Genomic DNA, 25,511 nt, shown 5'->3' on the forward strand with positions numbered 1-25,511 from the left:
GTCAGTTTTAGGTTCGAGTCATTCAGTGTCCTGAGCACAGACTTCCCAAGGGACTGCTCTGGCTGTGAGAGGCAGCACCAGCAGCAAACCAACAGTCCTGGTCAGAAACTTTGCAGTAAAAGAATTTACTAAGCAACTTTTATAGACTTTTTTTTTCTCCCCCCAAGGCTGGAAAGACCATTAGGAGTGTCTGGTCTTGGGATGGTAGAGAGCACTCCTCCATATATTCCTTTGATACTGGGGTTTCATATTGCAGCCTGTGCTGTCCCACCCTGGACTGGTGGCAGGGAGAACTGCAGTCAGCAGAAATGAGTGTTGTTTCCAGCAGTGTCTGCATGCTTGGGGATTGGTTTTCACTTAGGAGATGTTATGAAGGAGATTCTACAACAAAAACAACTCCTTCACCCAAGCTTTGGGTCTGTTTTACCCATTCCTGCATTGTGCAGAGGACAGACCATCAGCTGCTGTTTTCCACACGATTGCTTTTGTACATGGAATGGCATCTTCTGGCTATAGTGGATCATTCCTCCTCCTGGGATTGCTGGTGTGACCCCATGGTGTGACCCCATGGTGTGACCCCGGGGTCCCCATGCCTGAGGGAAGGGGGGATGCAGAGATGCGGCACAGGTGGGTAGAGGCCTCCTGGCTCCGTCAGCTGGGCAGGCCAGAGGGAAAGAAGTCCCTCCTGAGGAGTCCCCTTGCAAAGCAGGAGCTTTGGCAGGGTCTGGCAGTAAGGAGGGGCCTAGGTACCACGGTGGGAGAGCTCCTGGGACCCTGCTGCTGCTCCTTCAGAGGGCCCTGCTCCCCACCAGCCCTGGACTGCACTGACCTGTTCCTCTAGGGCTCCACACCGGCCCCACGGACAGAACTCTTGACTCGAGGTCTGGAGTTCTTGCTACAGCCGCCAGCTGGTCCTTCATTTACCCGAGATTCAGGGCAGGGAAAGCTGCCACAACCACAGCCATCAGTGCGGTGCCCTGAGGTGCTAGAATTAGGTGTTGATCAGTTTGGGGCTTGAGTCATTCAGTGCTGCGGTTATCCTGAGCGCAGACCTTCCCAAGGGACAGCTCTGGCTGTGAGAGGCAGCACGAGCAGCAAACCAACAACGATGGAATTTGATCGCTCCGACACAGGAAACCTGATGACAGCACAGAGATGCCCCAGAGGTCGGGGGGTGAACAGCAGTAGAGCTTGGAGCATAATCCCCTGCCCGATTCCCCAACTACGTCTGCTTCTACTTCAGGGAAAACAGAGCGGGACCCAAAGGCCGGGGCTGTAAACAAGGGCCAGGGCCATGAGGAGCGCCGGTTACCAAGGCGACCCGCCCCGCCCCGCCCCGCCCTCCACGCGCCTCTCGCGAGACCGTCCGGCGAGGGCTGGCAGTTCCCGCCTCTCTGGCGCAGGCGGGCGCCCTCCCCATTGGCTGGACGCTGCGGGGCGGGCGCGCTCCCCATTGATCGAGCGGTGGGGGGCGCGGTGTCGCCGCGGGCCCTGATTGGCGACTGGGCGGGCAGGCGCCGCGAGCGCGGACAGCATGGCGGCGCCGGCCCGGCGGACCGTCGTGTTCGTGACAGGCAACGCCAAGAAGCTGGAGGAGGTGAGGGCGGCGGGACCGGGACCTGGCAAGCGCGTTTGCCTCCCTCCCTCCCTCCCTTGCTTGCTTCTCCCTCACTTTTCACTCCCTTCTCCCTGCGCAGGTCACGCAGATCCTCGGGGACTCCTCTCCCTACACGCTGGTGGCGAAGAAAATTGACCGTAAGTTATTGGCGGGGCCCGGGGGGATGCGGCGGCTCCTCCCGTCCCGGCCCGTCTGCTCAGCACCGATCCCTCTGTCCGCAGTGCCCGAGTACCAGGGGGATCCAGATGAGATCTCCGTGCAGAAGTGCCGTGAAGCCGCCCGGCAGGTCATTCACTCTCTCCCTTTTCCCGGCGGGATGGGTGTGGAGGGACCCAGACAGGGAGACTGAGGCATCCAGACCGACCCCGAGGAAAGCCAGGGACACATCCAGCCTGGCCTGGCCTCGCTGCATTTCCATCATCCGGCTGTTCTGGTTTATGCCGGATGATGGTGAATTCTCGCTGATGACACCGAGCTTTGGTAGTCCTGCTGCTGTGTCCCTCGAGCAATAGGAAGTCGTGGAAGATCCTTCAGTTCAGCCCCGGTGGCTGCAGGACAAAGAATTTTCTGTCTACTGAACATTCCAGAGCTGTCTCTGGGATGGGTGTCCTAAAAGTACCAAGTTCTTTTTTGAGAAAAATGCAGGCGTGCCTCTGGGACACAGGCTTTCCCTCTCCTTGTCCTGCTGGTCCTGTCCTCCAGGAGGGCAGGGAGTGTTCAGCGCTGCTCGTTTTCCTCCATATGAAACCTTCCCTACTGTTGTTCAGCCTCTCTGGCCTGCCTGGGGAGAGCTTGGGTTTGATTGTGTCTGTCTGGTGTGGGTTGCCTTTGAGGTGAAGATTGCACTTGAGGTCAAGTGGAAATGTGAGGACAGGATAGAGCAAGGGGATGGGTTTGGAGGCAGTACCTTCCTTTAGGTCAAATGTTTTCCTTCTCTTGGGCTTTCACTGTAGGTTCAGGGACCTGTTATAGTAGAGGACACCTGCTTGTGCTTCAATGCCCTGGGGGGCCTGCCAGGACCCTACATGTAAGTAGGAGGGAAGTTGTTTCCCCTTTCGTGTGCCAGAGTTAGGAGCACAGGCAGGCAGGGTGGGCACCACACTCCAGGAGAAGTAGGGTCAGGGACGTGATTGCTGGTCTGTGGCCCTGATCTTCATCCTGCACCCCAGCGGCTGGACTGAACTCCTTGAGTCCTGACGTAAGTCACGGAGCAGGATAGAAGAGACAGACCTGGATTGTTGGGTCTGGCTCCCAATCTATGGTGCCTGTTCTGGCAGCTTGGGAACATGTCCACACAGCACGCTCTGTGTAATAAAAGGCTTTCAGCAGGACTCTGGGATGAGTGCCCCATAGGTTCTCATGGGGACATCTTTAATCCAGAAGATAACTAAGTTATTACATTACAGTGGAACTCCTCTAGTAAAATATTGCCTCAGCTCCTGGAATTAACTTCAAGTGTGATTAATTCTTCCAAACTATCTCTGCTGCACTAAGCAGACATAAAAGCTTTATATTACAGAATAGAATCATGGAATATCCTGAGCTGGAAGCAGCCACAAGGATCATCAAGTCCAAATCCTAGCCCTGCCCAGGACAGCCCCAAGAGTCCTGAGAGTGCCTGAGAGTGTTGTCCAAACAGTTCTTGAACTCTGGCAGGCATGGGGCTGTGACCAAGTCAGCACCACAACTCAGTGTAAAAAGCGAACAATTTGTGTTGAGAGATGTATTTTGGCAAGTCAGTGTTCAGGAGTGAGAACTGTGTTATTTATATGGGCCCCAGGACTGCAGTAAGTTAAATACCCCACTGTGTCCCCTTCAGCTTAAGAGCTAACTAAGTCTGTCCTTTCTTGTACATAGTTCAGAACAAGGTCATCTGACCACACACTGAAGAGGGATTCAAAGACCTATGAAAATATAGGCAACATTGTCTCAAAGATGCCTGTATTTCTGAGAGATAATAGCAAAAATTAATCTTCCCTCTCTCCTTCCTTTTCAGAAAATGGTTCCTGGAGAAACTCAAGCCAGAAGGTACTGCCCTCGTGTTACTGCTCTGTGTGTAATGCACTCCTTTGCCCCTGAAGTGGCTCCCTGCCCGTGCTGGGGGAACCAACAGGTTCCTTGAGCCTGTTCTGTGCCCTCCTTCCCAGGATGTTGTTTTACTCAGCAGCTTCATCCCTGGATTCCCAGGCTCCTGCCTCTACAGGCTGCTGGCAGGGCTCATGGGAGCATCTTGTTTGTCCTCAGTGGGACCTGGAAGACCTCCTGTTCCCTATGGCTTCAGTGTTAGCCGCTCTCCACTAATGCTCCCCTCCCCTGATGTGCAGTGACTGCCTTGATCCCGCAGTTCAGAGTGTGACTGCAAATCCTGTGCCGATCTCATTAACATGAGCATTAATCACATTAATCACTCTGGGCTTTAGTCCTCCCTGGTGCTACATGCTCAGTTGTTTCCTCTCCCAGGGCTCTGCAGCTCCCGCTGTGAGATGAGATCTGAGGCTCTGGCTTCAGTCACAGCAGGGAATCTGCCAAGAACATCCTGGTGCCTGAGCTTTGTCACCTCCTGTGGTGGTTGGGAATGCAATGTGGAGTGCTCTCTCCATCCATCCGTGCCGAGGTGGGTGTGTTGCATTCCCAGGGAGCAGCAATAACTCCAGGATCCTTTCTGTGTCCCTCAGGCCTATACAAGCTGCTGGCTGGCTTTGAAGACAAGTCTGCCTATGCACTCTGCACCTTCGCCTTCAGTAGCGGGAACCCGGAGGAGCCAGTGAGGCTCTTCAAAGGCCAGACCCACGTAGGTGGTGTGTGCCTGGGGAAGGCAACGTGCTGAGGGAGGAGGGCTGCAATGTGAATTTCATAGCAGCACTGGCTCTGCTGAGGACAATTTTGGTGGCCTCTGGGTCGCTGGATGCCCTTGGAGCTTCTCTGTGTTGGGAACAGGCTTAGGAAGAGCGCAGCTGGTGGGAGGTGGGTGCTGAGGGTGCAGCCCTTTGCGCAGTGGTACTTACTGAACTCTGCATGTTACCTCGGTCTCTTCAGCCCCCATCTCCCTCTGACAGGACTGTATTCAAGTACTGTTGTTAGCTCTGTTATTTGGAGAGGTCAAAGCACTGTCAACATAGGGCAGTGTGAATTTGGAGCTGCTAATTTTGGTCACATCCTGGGGAGGAGCTGGGAAGGGGGACAGCACCATGCAGAGCCTGTGGTGGCTGCAGTGTGAGCTATGGCTGCATGTCTCGGTGTCCTCAGTCCATGCTTGAAATGTGACTGCAAGGGAAGTGCTGTGAAACCACAGCTTAAGGGTCTTTTTTGCTTTCTCATGGCAGGGGCTGATAGTGGAGCCCAGAGGCCCTCGGGATTTTGGCTGGGATCCCTGCTTTCAGCCGGATGGCTACAACCAGACGTAAGTGGTATTTTACCTACAGCTCTTTATGTAAGGCAAACCTTGGTCAAGGGTGTCAAGAGGAACTTGCTTATGAGGAAGGGCATCAGGGAGAAACATCCTTCTGGATCTGAATGAGGTGTGTTACAGGGAGCACCTGGATTAGGATGGGGGCTGTTAGCTGTGCCACTGTGTCACTGCAGGTGCCCCAGTGAGCCAAGCAGGGAGGGCAGAGCCGGAGCTCTTGGTGCTCGGGGGATGTGCTGTAGTGTCTCTGCTACTGAGACTTGTGGTTTCTCTCCCCTGCAGCTACGCTGAACTGCCTAAGGCAGTGAAGAACTCCATCTCACACCGGTACAGGGCGCTGAGCGAGCTCTCCACCTTCTTTCTTCAGAGCGACTCGACAGAGCCCCACCCCGGCCCCAGCTAGCGCCCGAGCTGTGGGCACGCCTTGTTCACACAACCACCGAATTACTGGGGTTGGAAAGGACCTCTGGAGATCACCTAGTCCAACCCCCCTGCCAACGCAGGTATTGTCCATGTCACACGCAGCCCCGGCAGAGCTTCCCTCCGCTGCGGGATGCCATTAAAGCTGCTCCTTTTGAACCCACCGCTACCTCGTTCACCGCTCTTTTTGTTGCTTCGGTAGTGCCGCAGAGCCCAGCTGGTCTGGGCTGTTGAAGCTGCGCGTTTGTGCCTCAGGGGCGGCTCCGGCCCGGGCAGTCCCTGCGGCCCTTCCTGCCAGAAGTCCTAGAGCCGAGTGTCGGGTGCTGCGGGGCACCGCGACCGAGCGGGGGCGCTCGGAGCCGCCGGCCAATGGGGAGCGGCCGGGGCAGAGACAGCCAATGGGGAGCGGCCGGGGCAGAGACAGCCAATGGGGAGCGGCCGGGGCAGAGACAGCCAATGGGGAGCGGCCGGGGCAGAGACAGCCAATGGGGAGCGGCAGCCAATGGAGGCGGGTGCGTCGCCCCGCGCGCGCCGCGCAGCCGGAAGCGGTCAGCGCGGGGGACACGTGGGGCGGGACTGGCCCGGCCGGCCATGGAGCTGCTGCCCCGCAGCCCCGGCGAGTTCGGCTCCGCCCGCTACTGGGATCGCTTCTTCCGCCAGCGCGGGCAGCGCCCCTTCGAGTGGTACGGGGCCTTCCCGGAGCTCTGCCCCGTCCTGCACAAGTATGTGCGACCGCGCGACAAGGTGAGCCCCGGCTGGTAGCTAGCGCTGTGTGCCTGGGACGCGTTGCCTCTGGGCTCCTCCTGCGCGTCGAGCTCTCGGGTGACCTTATCGCTGTCTACAGCTACCTGAACGGAGGTTGTAGCCAGGTGGGGGTCGGCCTCATCTCCCAGGCGACCAGCGGCAGGATGAGAGAACACAGTCTTAAGCTGCGTTAGGGGAAGTTTAGGTTGCACAGTAGAAAGAATTTTTTCACGGTAAGGGTGCTTAGACATTGGAATGGACTGCCTGGAGAGGTGGTGGAGGCACCGTCCCTGGAAGTGTTTAAGGAAAGACTGGATGTGGCACTTGGTGCCATGGTGTGGTTCACAAGGTGTTTGGTCATAAGTTTGACTCAATGATCTCAGAGATCTTTTCCAACCAAATTGATTCAGTGTGATTCTGTGTGTGAGTTCTGTGCTGCTGTGTCCCACTATAAGCTGCCACCGTGCAGACACAATGTGAGTCATAGCAGTGTGCCATAGCAAGAGGACAGGAGGGACCTACAAGTTGGGGACCTCTGGGGGTTAAAACACCCAGTTCATCCCCAAAAGACATGCAGCAGATACATCACTTCTGTGTCCATGGGACTTACCTCTACAGAGATGTTGTCTTGGGCCCCAGAGACTGGGTTTGCAGGCCCTGTGGGTATAGTTTTCACAGAGGGCTCCTAGACATGTCTGGTATTTACTCATAAAATGCTTTGGGAGGTGTTTCCAGGGTGTTCTCACCATCACACTGCTCTTGTGCCACTCCCCAGGTCCTCGTGGTGGGCTGTGGGAACTCGGAGCTGAGTGAGCAGATGTACGATGTGGGAATGTGCGACGACATCATCAACATCGACATCAGCGATGCCGTGATCCGCCAGATGCAGGAGCGCAGTGGGAGCACAAGGCCAAAGATGAGCTACCTGCTGATGGACATGCTCCAGATGGACTTCCCTGATGCCCATTTCCAAGTGGTCCTGGACAAAGGCACACTGGATGCCCTCCTCACTGATGAAGAGGAGGCTGCTATAGCCAAGGTGGACCAGATGTTTGCTGAGATCAGCCGGGTCCTGCAGGTAGGAGGGCGCTACCTCTGCGTCTCCTTGGCTCAAGCCCACGTGCTGAAGAAAGCTGTGGAATACTTCTCCCAGGAAGGCTGGGTCGTGCGTGTCCATCAGGTGGCCAGCAGTGGGGACAAGCAGCAGTTTGTCCTACCGGTCTTTGTGTATGTCATGACAAAGTTCAGGAAGATCCCTGGCTCGGCACCACAGATCCTGGAGATCTGTCCTGAGGAGCAGGACAAGCCGATGCGGATGGAGAGTGTGGAGCAGCTGGTGGCAGCAGTGAAGGACAGGCAGCATTATGCCCTGCTCTGCAGCCAGATAAGCAAAACCCCCTGCAGGGAACAGGTTTCCTTGGATCTGTGTGACAAAGAGAGCGGGAAGCCTCGCTACACGCTGCATGTGGTCGACAGCCCCTTGGTGAAACCTTCCCGAGACAATCACTTTGCCATCTTCATCAGTGAGTACAGCCTGTCTGGGCTGCAGTGAGGTTGTGCCCTGGCCAGGAGCTGCAAAAGAGCCAGCCCTTCAGGGTCTGTTGTATTTGGGGCTGGAGAGGGAAATAACCCACCTGTGCAGGGTTTGGTTGATGTTTTAGTCCTGGCTTTGTGGTGGGGTATGTGTTTGCCTGGCGATGCAAACAGAGATCTGACCCAGAGCTTGTTGGCTGCATCTCCCCGCAGAGGGACGCTGCCTGCCCCACCTCCAAGGTGGCAATTCCTGCCTTGATGCTGGTGACAGCCAACTTAGCACATTGCAGCTGGAAAGGCATCGCTGCTCTGGGTGGGTGTCCTGGCTTGCAGGGCCAGACTGCTGGGCTGCACTTGGGTTTGTGCTTGCACCTCACAGAAATGTATCGGCCTCTGCCAGCAGCACTGTTCCTTCCCAGCATGCCTGCAAAGCTGGGGCTTAGGGGCTGGAGACAAGTCAGGAGCCTCTTGGACACCCCATTCTAATGAGATGTGGTTTTTCCAGCTTCCTGCATGAGCCTGCCCAAAACAGGGGAGATCCTGGCTCTCTTGGTGGTTGCAGTGCACAGCTCTAGTCAAACATCCCTGAGATGTCTCGTCATTCCCTGTGGCTCCTCCCTTGGAGACTCGAGGGCCAGGAGCAGCCCAGGCTGATGGCAACCCCTTCTGCAGTCCCACAGGGCAGAGAAACCGAGTGGCTCTTTGGGACGGAGGAAGGGCGGAGGCAGCTGGCGGCCAGCGCGGGCTTCAGGCGCCTGCTCACGGTGTCCCTGCACAGGGAGCAGCACTACAAGGGCATGGCCGGCATCCAGGCGGAGCTGTCGGGGAAGGTGATGGAGCTGGCCCCGCCAGGCCTCCCTGCCCGGCAGCAGGTGAGCCCCCACTGCCCAGCACCCTGGCCAGGCTTCCCAAAACTGGGGCCAGGCTGGCTCTCTGCCAGCAGGGAAACCCTCTTCTCCAAGGGAGACCAAGCTGCAAGGTGTGAGCTGGATGCCCTGGTGGGGAGGGGATGGGCCTCAGGTGCAGCTTCTCTCAGTTTTCCCTCCAGCTGTCTGCCTTTGCTTGGAGGCAGGATTTGAGGTGCTTGTGTGGCAGGATTCAGTATGAAGTCCTTGCCCTCCAAAACCCAGCATCCCAAGAAAAGCAGAGATCCTGGAACCTTGAGAGTATCCAGCCCCTTCTTTATCCTTGCTTTAACTTCTGTTCCATCTGTCTCCTTCCTGCTCCAACTCTACACACTTGAGCTCTTGCAAAAAATCTTGATGTGTTTGCTCCCTGTATTCCCTGCATTGGGAGTAAAGCTAGTGCAGATCCCCAGCTCTCCTGTGGCATCCCACAGCTCCTTTGTTGTGTCTGCTGTGTCCTGGCTCTGTAGCCATAGTCAGGACAGTGAGAATGTCACGCTCTGTTCCTGTAGCCTTTCCTCCTTCATAGCAGCCCCTGCCCTCCCTGCAGGTGCCCTTCCTGTCTGTGGGAGGGGACATTGGGGTGCGGACGGTGCAGCACTGTGACACCAGCCCCCTGAGCGGGGAGTACGTCGTGGAGGACGTGAAGGGAGATGGCAGCTGTTACTTCCGCCGCCTTGTCTTCCTCCGCAACAGGAACGTGGTGCAGTCAGAGGCTCGGCTCCTGGCTCCCACACCTCTCCAAGGTATGTGGGGCAGCTGGGAAAAGGCAGGGGTTGATTTTTTGGGGTGACAGAAAGTGAGAGCAATACAGGAGGAAGGTAGAAGTCCCGCTGGGACCTGCCTGTCTTGTCCCAGAGCAGCTCTGGGAGTGTTTTTACACCATGGGCAGGACAGGGCTGGGGGTGACTAGTCCACAGAAAGCAACTCCATCTCCTACCTTGCCTTACCGGCTGAAGTCTTGTGTCATTCAGGCCAGAAGAAGCGGAGGAAGGACAAGAAGAAACCCAGCCCCACTGAGCCACCTGGAGCCATCGACAAGAGCTATCTGTGCTGTGAGCACCACAAGGCCATGGTTGCGGGGCTCTGCCTGCTGGGGGGCCCCGACGCCCTCCCAGGTGACGAGGCTGGCAGTGGGAGGCTGTGCTGGGGGCAGGTGCACTTGTGTCCCCATGTCACAGCCCCTTGGGGGAAGGCTCTTTCAGCCAAGGTGCCCCGTGCACCCTTCCAAATGTGGTTTGGGGATGGTGGGTGGGACAAGCAGTGGGATTATGGCATCCTGGTAGCTCACTGGGTACTCTTGGTTGGCAGGAGAGCTGGCAGTGCTGGTGGTGGGGCTCGGCGGGGGCAGCCTGCCCCTCTTTGTCCATGATTACTTCTCTCAGGCCCACGTGGCCGTGGTGGAGATCGACCCCTCCATGCTGGAAGTGGCCACGCACTGGTTCGACTTCTCCCAGGGTGACCGGATGCAAGTGCACATCTCTGATGGTCTGGACTACGTGGCCAACCTGGCAGCTGAAGGTACCATCTCACAGAGCATCCCGGGTGGCCCATTGAGCCCAGTGGGTGACACGCTGGGAGCAGAGTCCTGGGCTGTTGTCACCACCTGATTCCTCTTCCTGCCTATCTCCTGCCATGTGTCACAATCTCCAGCCTCACCAGGTCTCTGCAGCTCACAGCCTGTCCTTGCCAACCTGTGTAGAGGACTTTAGATTTGTTGCCTCCCACAGCACCAAGGGCTTGTAAAGAGAAACCCCAGCAGAGAAGACACCCATAACATGGCAGAAGGGATGTCTTAACCATCCCATTTGTTGCCTTCCCACCACGTGTGTGGCTCACCTCTGTCCCATAGGATAACAGCTGTCTGTGCTTCCTCCTGCAGCATCAGCCCAGTACCATGCCGTCATGTTTGATGTGGACAGCAAAGACCTCACAGTGGGGATGAGCTGCCCGCCCCCAGCCTTTGTGGAAAAGCCCTTCCTGCAGAAAGTTAGAAACATCCTCAAGCCAGAAGGTAGGAGGGGAGATCCGGCCATGTCCCCATGGCCAGGCTGACCAGTTCTGTGTGGAGTTGGGGCTGTGTTTCTCATCCTGGAGAATAGTGGCCACAGCCAGGATTGCTGCATGGCATCCACTTCTCCTGGGTGTTTCAGTGGTCATTGTGACAGCAGGATGGAGTGGGTGGCCTGCAACGCTGCTGGGTCAGGCAGGCTGAGACATCCCGGGGGGCCAACAGAGTTTCCTGGAAGCAGAAGTTGTAGGAGATACCTGAGAACAGATCTTGTGGCCTCCCACAACCTGTGCAGCAGCAGGGATGTGGAGCAGGGCCAGGGGCACCAGGGAAGTGCCGGTACTCCTCGTGCTGCCATGAGGGAGACATTTGTACCAGGGTGGCACTGATCCAGCTGTGTTCCTGCAGGGAGCAGGGTGGTGTATGTGGGCTGGTTCAATTCCCTTCCCTCTCGCCCTGCTGCAGGAGTCTTCGTGCTCAACTTGGTGTGCCGCGATGCCCAGCTGAAGGAGTCTGTCCTGGCCACCCTCAGGGACGTCTTCCCTCTTCTCTACATGCGCCGCATCGAAGGGGAGGTCAATGAGATCCTGTTCTGCCAGCCCAGCCCTGAGGGCCGACGCGACCCCACAGAGCTGGGGGCACGTGCCCGGGCACTGGAGGGGGCCCTACGGCAGCCTGGGCGGCCCTGGGACAGCTCGTACGTGCTGGCAGACATGCTGCAGGCCATCCACATCCTCTGAGGGGGACTCTGATGCTGCTTCAACACAGTGGTCCTCCTGTGGGGGCTGTGGCCCCACAATGGGGTGCCCGTGGCTGGGACTGCTGCCCTGTGGGGGGCCAGTGCTGGTCTGGGCCTGCCAGAAGGATGGGACTGGCACGGGAAGGTGCTTCCTGCAGCGTGGCTCCTGAGGAAGGGGCCCAGCACCACAGAGGGCTCTACAGCCCGAGGGGCAGAGCTGGTAGGGGGGAGGAAGGTGCTGTGGGACTGGCAGGACTGTGGGTTTGGCTTTGTCCTCATTGCTTTCCCACTTTTGGAAAAACATCCCTTCGACTCTCCTTCCCTGCTCCAAGGCTGGTTGTGGATGTGTGTGGGTGGGCTGCGAGCTGTGAGAATAAAGTGCTATGGGGTGCTCTGAGGCCTGTAGTTCTTTGCTGAGGCTCATTTCTGAAGCACCCGCACCCCTGGAAAAAGTACGGTCACCTCCTCACTTCAAAGGCATGTCCTGGGAGCAGGCAGCTGCACCTTGAACCCCACTGCCTCCTCACCACTCATCCTCCCCAAACTGGATCCCACTATGTTTCCCCTCTTCTGAATCTTTCCAGCTATCTCCACTGAACTGAAACCGGTAACCCTCGACCTCTGAACTCTTCTCCCCCAGGGCCAGCAGGGACCCAGCCCTGAGCTCAGGCTCCTGGCCATACCAACCCGCTCACCCAGCTGGTGCAGGTCAGCCTTCCTGCAGGATGAAAGGGCAGCCAGAAAATACCCATTGGGGTGTCCCTATAGCACTTCAATCCTGCCCAGACAGCTCATTTTGAAGGGTTTCAGAGCCTGGTGCCTCCTTACAGGGTTTACCTGAAGAGCTGCCCTGTGTGTCCTGGCTGCTTACAGACAGCTGACCTGCTGGTTCTCATTCATCAGACCCTGTTTTTGGGGGCTTGTCTTTCTCGCCTGCAACAGCTGGTACCAAAATGAGTCTGAGACATGGTACCAAAGTGACCAGCTTGCAGACAGCAAGGTGACAAACTGATGCTTTGCCACTACTGCACCCTCACTGCATGCTCCGTTCTGCCACTGGCAGCCTGAGTGAGGATGTGTTTCTGACAGCTGCTTCCCAAAGCAAACCCTCCCCAGCCACCTTTCCACAGCCCAGGGAGGTAACAACACACCAGGAGATGATCCCAGGAGGGATCTGTGTCTGGGCATCGCTGCTGGAGCCAACTCCCAGCTCTGCAGCTCACACACTCTGTCTCAACCAGGGTCTCAGGCTGCCCCTCATTGGCCTCTCCTTACTTGTAACAACCCAGGTCTCCTCCCTCTGTGGGAAAACCTCTGCCACTTAGAAAGTAAGTGAGAGGGTGTGTGAGCCTGAGAGTTTCCCAGCTCCATGGGGCTGTGGAAAGGACACCCCAAAGGCTCTCAACCCCTGCAGCGGTGGGGACCATGGCCACTGCACCAGTGCAGGTGCCAGCAAGCACCTCCCTCTGATCAGCAACTGGGGCTATATTTTCATTTTAATTTGCCAGCAGGCTCTACTTGGGGAACTGCTCTGTTAAGATCCGTTCTTTGATGCTCCCTACCTTATTCCACTTCACACAGAGGGACAAATCAGTGCCCTACTTTCTCCCTGGGCTACCCGTGTCTACGCAGAGGGAGCAGATGCTTTTTTTAATAAGTGCTTTTGATGGTTCCCAGGCACAGGAGAGCAGGGCTGGCCTGCTCCCTGCCTCAGATAAAGACTGGCAGCCTAGGTAGGTGCCCTGTGTATGTCACTCACCACCCAGTCACTCCTCCAGTGTGTTCTCCTCCTGTCGTGTGTTCAGGACAGCTCAGGGGAGAGACAGGCTGAAGCTGGAGCAGGGTGGAAGTATGCCTGCCCCCATGCAGTTATTTTCTAAAGCTCCTCTGTGATGCACACTGTTTTGAAAGATATCTATTATCCACCCAGCTTAGCAATGGCAAATTTCTCAACTCTATCAGCAGTGCTGCATTTACTCTATTTTTAACTTAGTTTGCAATTCTCAACATAATTCCAATGATATAGGTTTGTGTGTGTGTGTGTGTGTGCCCTTTCTTTTACAGAAACCATCTCCTTTCTTCCCCAGGAGCTCATACAAAGGCTGCCTTCATCCCTCCCTTGCCCAGTCCTGCCTTTCTGTTGTGCTTCCAAAATGCTGCATAACGCCACATCCTGGTGGAAAAACAAAAGCCATCTATTAGAAACAATGTAAGGATGAAATCTCAGTTCATTGCAGCTGTTCTTGCAGCTACTGATAGCCCGACAACTTTGGTCTGGAACTGAATTTCAGCTGGAAAACTGGGAAATTCATGAGTGCTGCAAAAACTCAAAATCCTCCTCTGCAGGTAAAACACTCCAAGGCTGGAGTAATTGACAATGTAGTAAATATTTCTCTGCTGGCAGCCAAAACATGCAGCTAATGTATATGTTTAGCAACTGTGATTCTGTTGAGTGTTTTGGCAATATACTCATGTTTATACCCCTTACTCCTCACTTCCTTCCTTTGCAGCGTAGGCACGCTGTCAGTGGCGGGATAGAAACAAACTCTGCCGTCGCTTAGCAACCTCCACTGGCACAGAGATGTTGACTTTTTCCTTTCTGGATTTCCCATCACAAAAAGAGGTGCGTGTGTAACTCATCACACGGCTCAGGTGTGAGGCTGTAGCCAGCTGCAGATGCTTTGGTCTGGTCCAGTCCCAGTCCTTCTCAGAGCATCACATCCATGTCCTGCTGCCGCTCCAGTGAATGAGACACTGGGAGTTGGTGGGTCAGCCCTGGGTTTCCTGATCTTGGGTGGAAGGATGCAGAGAGGTTCCTTGGGCCAGGGTGGCTGTGGGCAGGCAGCTGGCAGGATGGTGACACTATAAGGCACTGATGGGGTGCGATACATACACCCCATATGGTGTCACAGCCCAGGTCCCTGCTCTGCAGAAGAGAAGAGAATGACACTTCAGTTCCCTCTCAGGAAGAGGGTGGAGGTGGATAAGGGATGTACTGTCACCAGCTGAAAGTACATCAAGCAGCTGGGAGAGATTTTGTGGTAATAAAAGCTGCAGGGACTGGGAACTGAGGCTGATTCCCTTCAGCTGGGAAGAGCCTTGGCCTCACTGCCTGGGGATGCTGCTGCAGTCCAGGCATGGCATGGTCCAGCACAACGGCTGCAACAGCCACCTCCCAGAGGTTAGAAGCACATGGGAAGTGTTTTGTCCATGAAATTTTCCCTTGGGGAAGCGCTTGGCTTGTCTGGCTTTGCGACCAAGGAAGCAGGCATGCTGCCAGGCTGCAGTGAGGGAGTACAGCTCTTTCCTGGGGTGCTCAGGGCTGCAGGGAAACATCTCCGTAGGCTGCAATGCAGCATGGTGCCCTTTTTCTACCCTGCAACTGGATGCACCCGACTAAAGAATGCAGCTGGAGGTCACAGGGCAGGAGAGGAGAGATAGGACAGGGATTGGGTTGTCACTGTCCTGCGATGAGTGAGTCAGCAGTGCCCCAGGCAGTGGGGGGAAGGCAGAAAGCACTTCCTCTTTAGAGAGAGAAATGCTGCAGCCAGTACTCTAATCACAGCTCTGGAGCCACTCTGGCTTTCTTTTCACGGGCTTAAATTCCATCCTTTGCAGCTTCAAGGTCTGAGCTCTCCTCCTGGCAGATACGCAGGCATAATGCTGACTGGCACCTTCGTGCAGCTCCACCGCACATCCAAGTGCTGCCGAGAACCTGGGAGCTCCCCCTTGCACGGGCTCCTTGCCCACACCTCCTCCTGCTCTGTGCTCATCACTGCCTGAAAAGCTGTGCAAAAACTCTGGGTTTGTGTCTGAAGCAAGAAGGAGGTGAGGAAGGTCCCTGGAGAGAAGAGCAAGTGTGAAGGACCCTGCCTCTTCTTAGGGGAGAGGATGCAGCCTCGCCTGTTCTCTGCTCGCCCCGGGCTCCTGCTCACTGCTCTCCTGGCAGGGGAGCATGACTGGCTCTTCACTGCAGGCATCTGCAAGTCTCCACTCGGGTGCTTCATACCTCATTCCTCATGAAGGGAGTTGCACTGGTCTGTATTTATGAAGCAGCCTGGGGACCTGATCCAAATGGTCTCAGTTTTAACGTCACACTGCCTGGTTAGGGAGAAGTGTCTGTGCATGAGTTTGTGGGTTCATATGCCAGAGCTGCACCCTGAAGCCAGGCTATTTTTGCCATATATTTTTCTGAAAGTCACGGCAGGACAAACTTGCTGTCTGTAGCCTTGATCTGAAATGCACTGGAGGCTTCAACTGGAGGCCCTAGGCAGGCTGTGCTGGAGCTGCTGACATGTGACATCAGACCACACTGCTGGAGTAGTCGGCATGTCACCTTGGGGAGCAGGGCACCCTTGCTGCCATGCCTGGAAAGGTGCTTGGCAGAGGTTTTTTTTCCTTGCTGAGCCTGGCACATGGCAAAAGGAAATTATAAATATTGTGGCACAGGGTAAAACCAGATTGTATTTAGCTGGTTAACCAGTGAGCAGTGCAACTCTGTGCTCCTAGGGATTGCACCTACTGCTCCCCCCAAAAATCAATTTCTTGCATGGCCCCCTGACTTGGTTTGGGTCTTGTATTTCAGGGTTATTTGTTACAAGAAGCTTTGCAATGGTCTTTGCTAGTAGTACCCCTGTTTCCTTTAATTTAGCCACTCTGAAGCTTGGCAAATTCAGAAAGCCAGGCTGGGCTCTGCATGGGGGTTTGGAACAAGCTGCCCAGAGAAGTCAGTCAGGAAAAGCAGAGACCTGAAGATATGTTCAGGTGCCTCTCCTCTCTCCTTCCCTGCTCTCTAGGAGTTGTTGGAAAAACAAGAAAAATCTCTCATGATAACACAAGCACCCATAATGAAATTGTTTGTGCTTTTCCCAGAAGGTGGGAAATCTATACTTGGCTGCTTGTGGCTTTTTTTTTTGGGAGGGGGGAGAGTGGATTTTTGTAAGTGATAGAGTTGTAGGGTGAATGTAGGCACTTAATGGCTCTAACTCTGCTTCACCAGGCAAAAAAGTTTGGTTTGGAAACTTCCCAGACTTGGGGGAATAATTCAAATTTTTCCTAATCTTAGTTGTTTCCCTAATTTATTTTATTTTAATCATGGAAGCAGACAAAGCTGTAATTTAAAGACCTCGCAGAAAGGACATTTCCCTGGGTTATCAATTTGAAGGTATGCATAGTGCTGCTCCCCAGGCGTCGCACCTTTCTCAATCTTCATTTGTCTCCTGTGCAATCCTATGGCCAGGCTGCTCTTCTACGGATCTTAATTATTTCATGGGGGCAGCACAAAGTGCTCTGACACTCAGACGATGCGATACTGTTCTTCCCAACTTCCAGCCTCCATAGAAACCTGTGAACTGGAGGAAGGCCAGGCAGCTACTCTAGTGCCTCCTGGCATAGCCTGCTCATCCAGGAGCGGGGAAAGAAATAATCATGCTGCTAATTGGCATGATTATGTCAATAACTCCCAGGCCCCCAACTAGACAGAAATGATGGCAAGGCTTTTCCCAGAGGCTGTGATCTAACTGCGGTGGCGAGGAGAAGCCGTCTCTGCGTTATGCTGATTAAAAACTGTTATTTGTTTCCAGAGTTATAAGTCGGCCTGTTGTAGAGAGTAATTTTTTACACTTATGGAGAGCTCTGGCCAAGAAGTTTTGATAATCCTCCAGATCGTTAGTCTCCGTCAGCCTGCGGGATGTTCACAGTTCCCTTTTGTTTTGCTTTTCACGCTGAGTGAGGCCAGTGTCTGGTTTAATAGAGAGGATAACTTTTATCACTGCAGGACTCCAAAGCCTGTGTTTTGGATATTTGCATGATGTGACTGCTGCCAGTAATCACAGATAAATCTCATCTCTGTTGTGTGCCTGAGCTTTTAGCTCAGCCTCAGTGTGCATTTTTAATGGAACACACTGCAGTGATGTGGCTTGGACCTTGATGTTGCTTCCCAGTCTGCTCCTGAGCCATCCACCTGCTGCCAGCCCTGCCGGACCCGGCTTCTCCAGCCTGCCCTGACACAGCTCCAGTGAATGTGTCTGACCCTGGCAGCACTCCTGCCTGTGGCTGAGCATTACCACAGCCCTTTTCACCAGCAGGATGGGTGGCCAGTTGGGATTGGGGCTCTCAGTGGAGAGGGGCAGCATGGTGGTCTCATGGTTGGTACATGGAGCTGGGTGAACCGTGCTCCCATGTCCAAGTGTCCCAGCACCGAGGTCGCCTTGTCCTTGGGCAGGAACAGAATCACAGAATGGGTCAGGTTGTAAGGGAGCACAGTGGGTCATCTGGTTCCACCTCCCAGTTCAAGCAGGGTCATCCCGGAGCACAGGCATAGGACTGTATCCAGCCGGTTCTGGGATATCTCCGGTGAGGGAGACTCCACACTCTCTCTGGGCAATCTGTGAAAAAACAGTCCCTAACAAGCAAGCTCTGAGGGCTGTCCAGTAATCAGAAAGACAGATTACTTGTCGGCAGGATTGCCTTGTTAAGGTTTAGGGCTTGGCATGTTTCAGTTATCTCTGACCTAGGGGGAGGTTACCAAAGCTTGGGAAGAAGGGTGTACCACTGATAGTGGACACAAAGAATGCAGAATTTAGGGGCCACACGGACATTTGGCAGAACCCCTAAGATAAGGAAGAAACTAATAAAAAACAACTGAGTAACTGTGCTGAAATCAGCTCTGACTGGGTAAGAGGTAATTCTGGCAGGGGCAAATTGTGATCACTGACTCACAGATCACCGACCCAAAAAACCCACTGACTAAAGAGAAAGACTGAGCATGCTGACTAATTAGCATTGGAAGCAAGAGGATCATTAGCCAACAGAAGATAGAATACTAATTAATAAGCAAACTAGATAACTTGTAGCCAATAAACATTAATGCCTTGGCTTGTTAAAATCCACAAAAAGTGAAAACTTTTGATAGTCGTCGTGCTGGCTTTGTGGATTTGCCACCCAGCCCCCTTTCTGCACAGAACTATAAAAACATCAAACCCCTCGACTCAGTGTGTGGGCTGGCCTCTGGCACCCCGGGGGGAAGAACGGATTTTCGGACAACCGTGGGATCCACACCGGGACCGCACCGGGATCCGCACGGGAGGGGGCGTGGCCTCCCGCGGAGGCCCCGCCCCCAGGCCCGGGGAGGGAGGGGCGCATGCGCAGTGCGCCGGCCGTTACCTGTCAGCGGCGGCGGGCGGAGGAGGAGGAGGCGGTGGCGGGATGGAGGGGCTTATTCCGCTCGTTAACCGGCTGCAGGATGCCTTCGCGGCGCTGGGCCAGAACTGCCTGCTCGACCTGCCGCAGATCGCGGTGGTGGGCGGGCAGAGCGCCGGCAAGAGCTCCGTGCTGGAGAACTGCGTCTCCAGGTGAGGGGCGGCGGGCACGGCACCCCCGCGCACCCCCCGCTCCCCCCACACAGCCCGGGGCGCGCGCTGTTCGCAACGGTCGCGGCGCGCGCCCCCCTTCATAGCGGCGGGTGGAGGGGGGGGCGGTGGCGGGTGGGGATGGACGAGGAGGGTTTTTTGGGGGAGCCCGGGGGGAACAGCTCGCGGCTCCGAGCCCACCGTGGGTGCTCGGTCCCCACCGAGGATGCTCGGCGTCCCTCCCCCCGCGGTGCCTTGGGGGTGGCGAGGCGGGCCCTGGCCCGGCAGCGCCCGTGGTGTGATGTGCGCGCTGCGGGGAAGCCGCCGCGGCTCCGGTGCGAGCGCGTTCGTGTACCCGGTTCGTGTCTGCGTGTGCGTGTGGGTGACCGCTGCCTGAGGGGAACAAGGTATTTAAAGCCCCAAACCCTAGTTTCGGTGAGGTGCTGGCTCTGGGCTCATTTCTCCCATCCCAACGCATATAAATTCGCACCGTCCCAACGCGCCTGTGGGTATTCGCATCACGGCGTCATTAAGGTTGGAAAAGACCTCAAGGTTGGAAAAGATCGTCAAGTCCAACGTGCGCATCATTTCTAACAAATTACTGACAGGAAAAGGGGAAGCCTGACGATTCAGGTGGTGCTTTTTGACGGCCAGGCAGTGCCTCTGGGGACGTCCCGAGGTAAACATGAGCTTCACGGACTGTTTGATGAAATTCCTGCTGCGTTTGCCGCAAATAGCTGCGGGCTCCCCGAGGGAGGGGTTGCTCCCGCATCGGAGCTGCGATCCTAGTCCGGATTATAGGGTCGAAATACTGTTATGTGTCGGTGATTAGGGGACTTTCATGTGCGGAGATGTTCACCGAAGGTAATATTAAATGCTGTGGCATTCCATAACCTGGCCATGTGCCAGACTGTAATAGCTCTCGATATACAATATAAAAATACTGTATTAGTGGTTCTTCATCTGTTCTTCAGAACTGCGTTAAATGTCAGTTCTGCCTCCTCTTTCTCCTTGAAGACTGCAGCTAACTACAGATGTTGACAGTACTGCCTGGTCTCTCGAGTTCGGAAAACATAAATGAGATCCTCAGAAAGCAGGATTTGCCATCAAATTATTACTGTTTTCTTTAAACAAGTCCTTAAAAAGTATTTTGGTAACCTTTTGACTTTTTGAGCTATGTGTCCGCAAAGCTGCACAAAGCACGTGTGCTGAGGGGAAAAAAGCATCTTCATTTTTCTTGTCAATGAGGATATTTTGGTCTCTGGGGTCGGGGCTGAATGAGGTGGACTGTGGGCTGATGTCGGTCTCTGGATGCAGCTGTGCTGATGGAAGATCATACTGCTCCCAGATGCTTGTTACTGCTCGGCTGCCAGAGGGATCTGCTCCGTCTGATCCGCAGGTGGAGCTGTTCTTTTGAGCTGCCTGGATGTGCCTGGCTGGAGCAAAAGGTGCAGATGGGCAGTTTGTGCTGATCTGGCCTGTTTGGACAAGAGGCTGGAACCGGCTGCAGGAGTGAGACGTGGGCACTTCTAGGAAGAATTGTGAAGGAGAGCTAAGGGCAATAACTTTTTTCACTCGTGTAGTTATTCACTGTGCAGCCTGCAGACACTGCAAGAGAATCTCTTCGGAGAAGACATTACAGACTACTGTGGAACACCGGAATGTCTCTGTCACATGGGATTTGGAATTTGGATTCTTTCAACCTGGTTTCAGAGTTCCACATCGTTGTTTTATGCAGTAACTTCTTGAGATTCAGCATGAACTCACCTGTAGGACCTCCCTACTTGCAACCTTAGAGCCTGTTGCAAAATGACATTAATATGTATTGCATCAAACCTATTCCATGAGACTTGAGCAACAATGTTTTGCTTGTGCCTTTCCTCCAGACTGAGTACGTGTGGTTAGCAGATGTGCCCTTGCTAAGCTGTGAGAACTTGTTTGTGAGGCCTCAGAATGAGATTAATAAATATCCACGAGATCAGAAGAGGATTTTGCTTGTTAGATCAGCAGACAAATGGCCCATGTCTCTTTTAGTAAGCCATAGGATATTCCTGTTTTTATGGGATAATGCAGCTGCTCTCTGCAAACAAGTTTGTTTCATCCACATCTGTCTTAATATGGCTTGCAGAGGTAGTAAGTCTCCCTGTAGAGCCATGCTGCGCTCATTTCTCTTTGTTACTAGTACATTACATGACCTCTGACAACCATAGGGCCAACTTTAACTAATGGTAACACAGCTTGGAAATTAACATCAAAATAAAATAGTCCTTGCATTGCTCTGAAGTTTGAGCATTAATTCTCATGGCTTTTGTTTAGTTTTTTTGGTTTGGGTTTTTTTGTGGTTGTGGGGTTTTTTTGTTGTGTTGGTTTTGGGTTTTTTTGACCACATGAATCATTATCATTAGTAGATTTTGAACTCTTAGCCTTAGAAACATTCTCTTCTCTTCAGGAATAGCCGTAATTGGTATGAGGAAGGCATGATATCCTCCATGTGAAAGGCAGGGTCTTGCTACAAACATCCTGCTGGTTGTTAACTTCAGTATTTGTGAGTGGAGCTGTGGTGAGGTTGGTAAGGTGATTCTTAACTCTAGGATCAGGTTGTTATTCCCTGCTGTCTGTAGCCACTATAGCACTGTGCCTGTTTCAGTCTTCCACAGGGTCTTTGGTTGTGCAAAGATTACTTTTTTTTGCACTTGAACAGTAGAAACTATTTTCTGACTTGCAGGTGGTATCAAGAGTTGGAGCTTCTTTATGGGTCCTAGGAATCATGTTGGGCTATGCAGCATTATCCACCATATAGTTTATGCACTGCCGTAATTTTTCTGGAGGGTTGTGAGCGACTGGTGCTGGCAACAGTTCTATGGGCTGGCAGATGGCCTGGAAGTAGCCTCTTCTTTCTGAAGCTGCTCAATGATACATATCCATCGCTCTCTCCAGGGTAGCACCAAGGCTTGTTTAGGTGCACACGGGATCCTTAATGACTACCAGCAGGCAGGGAATATGTTGGGATTAGTTCACATGTGTTTTGCATTGATGGTGGTGTTGGTTGAGGATGGATTCTGCATGTTTGCCTGCTGCAGGAATGGTGTGACACCCAAAACTGCTTGTCTCGTTGTAGGCTGGCTTTGAACTGAGCTGGAATGAGGCAGTGTTAAATCTCCCAATGTGTCCATTATTGTTGCTATTTGGATTAGCATCTCCTGAGGAATTTGGAGAGTTTCCTCTTTGCATACTGCTTCTCTATCAGTAAAGAAACAGTTTCTTTTGGGAGTCAAGGACTGTGTGTGAAGGTTTTCCTCTCAGGATTCTGGTTATATTTAGATGGAAACAGAGATTCTGGAGAGCACCTGAGGACAGCAGTCATTTCCATTTATGGGTTAGACCTTCATGTGTTCATAATGGGAGCTCATGGTGTGTGTTTGAGGAAATGAAATTGTCTGAAGAGCAAATGTTCTTCCTACCTCCTTCTGCTTCTCTTTGTAACGGGAGTAAATGTGCCCATAAAATGTAGTGCCAGTGTTTGAAGCAAAGGATCTAATGCAATCTTCCAATAGAGGTTGGTTGGAGAGCGGTTCAAAAACACAAAGGGGAGTCAAACAACAAATACCAGCAGATTGCCAGTGGGAGAGAGCACTTGGCCTCTCTCACTCCTGTGCACCAGAGCAGTACAGGGCCATGAGCTCATACATTGTTTGTGCTTTTCAAACTTGCTTTTGATAATAATAGGGTTACTGAAAAGAAAAATTAATGGTAGGAAGAATCCCTGTAAACCATATTTGGAGAGAAAGCACTTTCTATTATTTCATATATATCCAAATGGGTTTTTCAGCTAACTGAAGGCACAGATAGCAAGCTAGCTTGTCAGGGCCCCCTTCTTCAGAAATCGGAACCTTGATTTACTCTTAAAAATAGCAAGAAGTTAGTAATTAGGTTTCCAACTTGAAAGCTCTTCACTTCCCTTCCTGCTTGATGTAATATAAACTGCATGTGGCCAAATAATTGTTTTATAAGAGATGTGAACTCTTGATTGTAAGCCTGTCAGTCATAATCAAACAGGTACTTTCATTTTAGGAGCCTAAGATCTGATTGCATAATTCAGCTTTACAGCTTTTTGATCTGACATGCTTTTGATAATCTTAGGACCACTGCATGTAGTAGAGCTATTTATTATGACATATGTACTGATTGTTTCTTTTTGAAATTACTACTCCTTGTGTGCTCAGCTCATTCTTTTCTGCTTGAGATGGCGGTTGTGAAAAGACTGCGTTGAATCATTAGGAGAAGAGAAGGGACTTTAACTCTGGCTGCCAGAGCAGAAAATTTCTCTGAAGAATGTAGACACATATTTAGATTGATGCTTCCTGGGGGAGATGTATTAAGATTGGTGCAGGTATTTTATTCTTTTAGTTACTAGGCATTGACAGAAAAACTTTTTTACAGAAAATCTCCTCTTTTGTGAAACAGGGATGAAAAAGCTAAGCAGTCAAACTGAATACAAACTGAGATACAAACTGAAATGTGGTGCTGTGTATTTTTTTTTAATCTTAAGAATCTTCTGGAAATGAGAGTCAGCCACTCCTTTTCCTGACTAATTAAGCCATTGTACAGCTTTGAGTACAGTATTGAGTATATTAGCCTAGTTATCAAAATACTCTGGTGCAACTAAAGCAAGAATTTTCAGGGTATTTCATTAATTAGAAACGGCAGCAAATGAGACAGTGGCTCATTTGGGTTTCTTCCCTGAATAAGTTTTCGCATTTACACACTGAAGAACAAACTGGCCATTTAGATGGGATACAGATGGCCTAGTTTTGTCCTTAAATGTAACTCCATTGTGGACTTAAATTTCTTTTTTTTTTTTTTTTCATGTCTTGAGCATTGATATATACAAAGTAAAGGAAATGTGTGTTAAAAAACAGACATGCAAACAAATATGCTGATTTTTTACCACCACTTTACATGTAAAGTAATTTTTTTCCTCTAAAACTACTTTGAGGATTTGTCTCTCTTATTTTTGGCATTTAAATTTTGCCGATTAAGAAAAGCTGTACTCTGTCATGAGGCAGGCATAGCGTAGGGAGATCTGACCTATATTCTGGCATTTAAGTTCAGTGTATCAAGCAGTTTAGAGATGCTAAATCAATAAGTAACACTTCACACTTTTGTAAAATGTACCTGTGGGAGTACATAGTCTTACTATAAATTCAGCATGCTATGTACTATTAGGATATTGTGGCATTTAGTGAACGCAAGTGTAGTATTTGAAGTCTGAGCTCTAGACTTCAGAAAAACTTCAAAACCCTGCAAAAAGCAATGTTCAAAAAAACCCCAGTCTGGTCTTGAGTGCCTTGTGAGAAATCAGTGCTACAGATTCAGTGACAGTTGTTACTGGGAGTTCAATCCATCAAGGTACTTCAGGTGGCTGCACTCTGAAAATTTTCAAAGCAGAACAATCATCTCAGGAGAGGTTTGTGGGTTGGGTTTGTGTTTTGTTTTTTTTTTTTTGCAGACCATAGGTATCTACTTAATTTCATCCAAACTTTCCTGGTTCTTAATACACAGGCGCTTCTGAAAGTTCGGCAGATTGTGACTTTCTAGATTCTTGTATAATACTATAAATCCTGTTATTCACTGCCTTCAGGAAGGAGCCCACACTTGGGATTTCGTAGTGTTGAAATCAACAAATAACCAGCACCTTTTTTGTCTTGCTGTTTCTTGATGGGCACTGCTGCTGATGTTTCAAGCTTATGTCACTTTCCTGTGTAGGTGAAATAGCAAACAAGGATTTCCAGCTTAGATAAATAGATGTTAGCAATATGATTGTTTGGACATTCACCAGTAAACATTGGGAGTGATGCTGCCACGGATTGCAGCAAAGACATGGAAGTATGGACACTGCTCTCTGCCACTCTTTACTGTATGACCTCAGACTGCTTTTTAAACATTACCCGCAGCTGCATCCACACATGCCTTAACTGTATGTAGAATATAGATTTTTTTATTCCTTTATTTTTAACTTGCTTCTATCTGCTTCTATCTGGTGGCGTATAATCTTAAAATCAGTGTGGGATAACTGTGATTGTTGTCAAAAACTTGCTGTTATGCATTTCTCTTGTTTGAGTTGTGGCCGATTTAGATTTCTGTGTGGAACCAAAACTGAGTCTTGGATTCTGCTTTAAACAGCTGAGATGTAGCTGTGTTTCCTCATCCCGAAAAGGGACCCTTGCTGGTGTTTAGTTTCTGCTTCTAACAGCTTAGTCATTGAGAGAGATCATGTTTGTGGTTTGCCTTCCCTCAGTTGATCGCTGAGCAAATTGATGATGCTCCTCTAAGTATATATGAATTTCTCAAACAGTGCCTAGATTGCAAGCATGAGCAGCAGAGACTTTTTTGCTTTTTCTGGTTTGGTTTTCTTATTGTTTTTGGGGGATTTTAAACATAAGGCCTCCCAGTAAATAGAAGTCTGTGAATTCCCCGTGTTTGCTGTGCTCATGTGTAACGGGCTACTGGGAGGAATCCCTTTAATGCTGTACGTCTGCAGTATAAATATGCTGAGGAAATGAGCATTATTTAACTGTGACCTTGCATCTTTTTCTTCATCAAGTTGCATCAAGATGAACAAGGCAGCATTATTGAACTGGAGAGGAGCAAAATCCCATTTAACTGTGTGCTGGACTTTGATGTACTGCCAAGCACTGTTGTCTGTGATAGCCTCTGGGATGTAAAGGAGACGGTAGCTGGAGATAAGAGAGTTTTTCAAACCAAGTGTCTACTGATAATGTCAGG

At 52.0% G+C, this 25,511-nt stretch overlaps 3 protein-coding genes across 19 annotated transcripts in view; all 3 read left to right on the forward strand.

The window, feature by feature from the left end:
* The first annotated feature begins 1,451 nt into the window (after nucleotides 1–1,451).
* Nucleotides 1,452–5,608, forward strand: ITPA (inosine triphosphatase). Its single transcript, XM_042029813.1, has 8 exons — nucleotides 1,452–1,597; nucleotides 1,698–1,755; nucleotides 1,840–1,904; nucleotides 2,572–2,645; nucleotides 3,615–3,646; nucleotides 4,294–4,409; nucleotides 4,942–5,018; nucleotides 5,307–5,608. The coding sequence occupies exons 1-8, from the start codon at nucleotides 1,535–1,537 to the stop codon at nucleotides 5,425–5,427; spliced, it is 606 nt and encodes a 201-aa protein (XP_041885747.1). The 5' UTR covers nucleotides 1,452–1,534; the 3' UTR covers nucleotides 5,428–5,608.
* On the forward strand, nucleotides 5,447–11,773 carry METTL13 (methyltransferase 13, eEF1A lysine and N-terminal methyltransferase). Of its 3 annotated transcripts, none has more exons than XM_042029801.1 (8): nucleotides 5,447–5,527; nucleotides 6,964–7,711; nucleotides 8,394–8,593; nucleotides 9,177–9,372; nucleotides 9,601–9,744; nucleotides 9,938–10,147; nucleotides 10,509–10,640; nucleotides 11,103–11,773. In XM_042029801.1, exons 2-8 carry the CDS (start codon nucleotides 7,006–7,008, stop codon nucleotides 11,375–11,377), a joined length of 1,863 nt encoding a protein of 620 aa, XP_041885735.1. In that variant the 5' UTR covers nucleotides 5,447–5,527; nucleotides 6,964–7,005; the 3' UTR covers nucleotides 11,378–11,773. The 3 variants fall into 3 exon arrangements, with proteins under 3 accessions (XP_041885735.1, XP_041885734.1, XP_041885733.1); XM_042029799.1 differs by lacking the exon at nucleotides 5,447–5,527 and adding an exon at nucleotides 5,986–6,188; XM_042029800.1 differs by lacking the exons at nucleotides 5,447–5,527; nucleotides 10,509–10,640; nucleotides 11,103–11,773 and adding exons at nucleotides 5,984–6,188; nucleotides 10,280–10,413.
* Nucleotides 11,774–18,564: 6,791 nt separating this feature from the next.
* Nucleotides 18,565–25,511, forward strand: part of DNM3 (dynamin 3) — a 173,066-nt gene continuing 166,119 nt past the window's right edge. For 11 of the 15 annotated variants that reach the window (XM_042029792.1, XM_042029794.1, XM_042029795.1 and 8 more), the window contains exon 1: nucleotides 18,565–18,728. In XM_042029792.1, coding sequence (XP_041885726.1) covers nucleotides 18,583–18,728 — 146 coding nt within the window. In that variant the 5' untranslated portion in view covers nucleotides 18,565–18,582. The remainder of the gene's footprint in view (nucleotides 18,729–25,511) is intronic. The other 4 variants (XM_042029789.1, XM_042029790.1, XM_042029791.1 and 1 more) reach the window with 1 other exon arrangement.

Source organism: Corvus kubaryi, unplaced genomic scaffold (assembly GCF_017639235.1).
Source record: "Corvus kubaryi isolate FWS band 111438036 unplaced genomic scaffold, C.kubaryi_AGA036_p1.0 37334, whole genome shotgun sequence".
NCBI classification, from domain to species: Eukaryota; Metazoa; Chordata; class Aves; order Passeriformes; family Corvidae; genus Corvus; species Corvus kubaryi.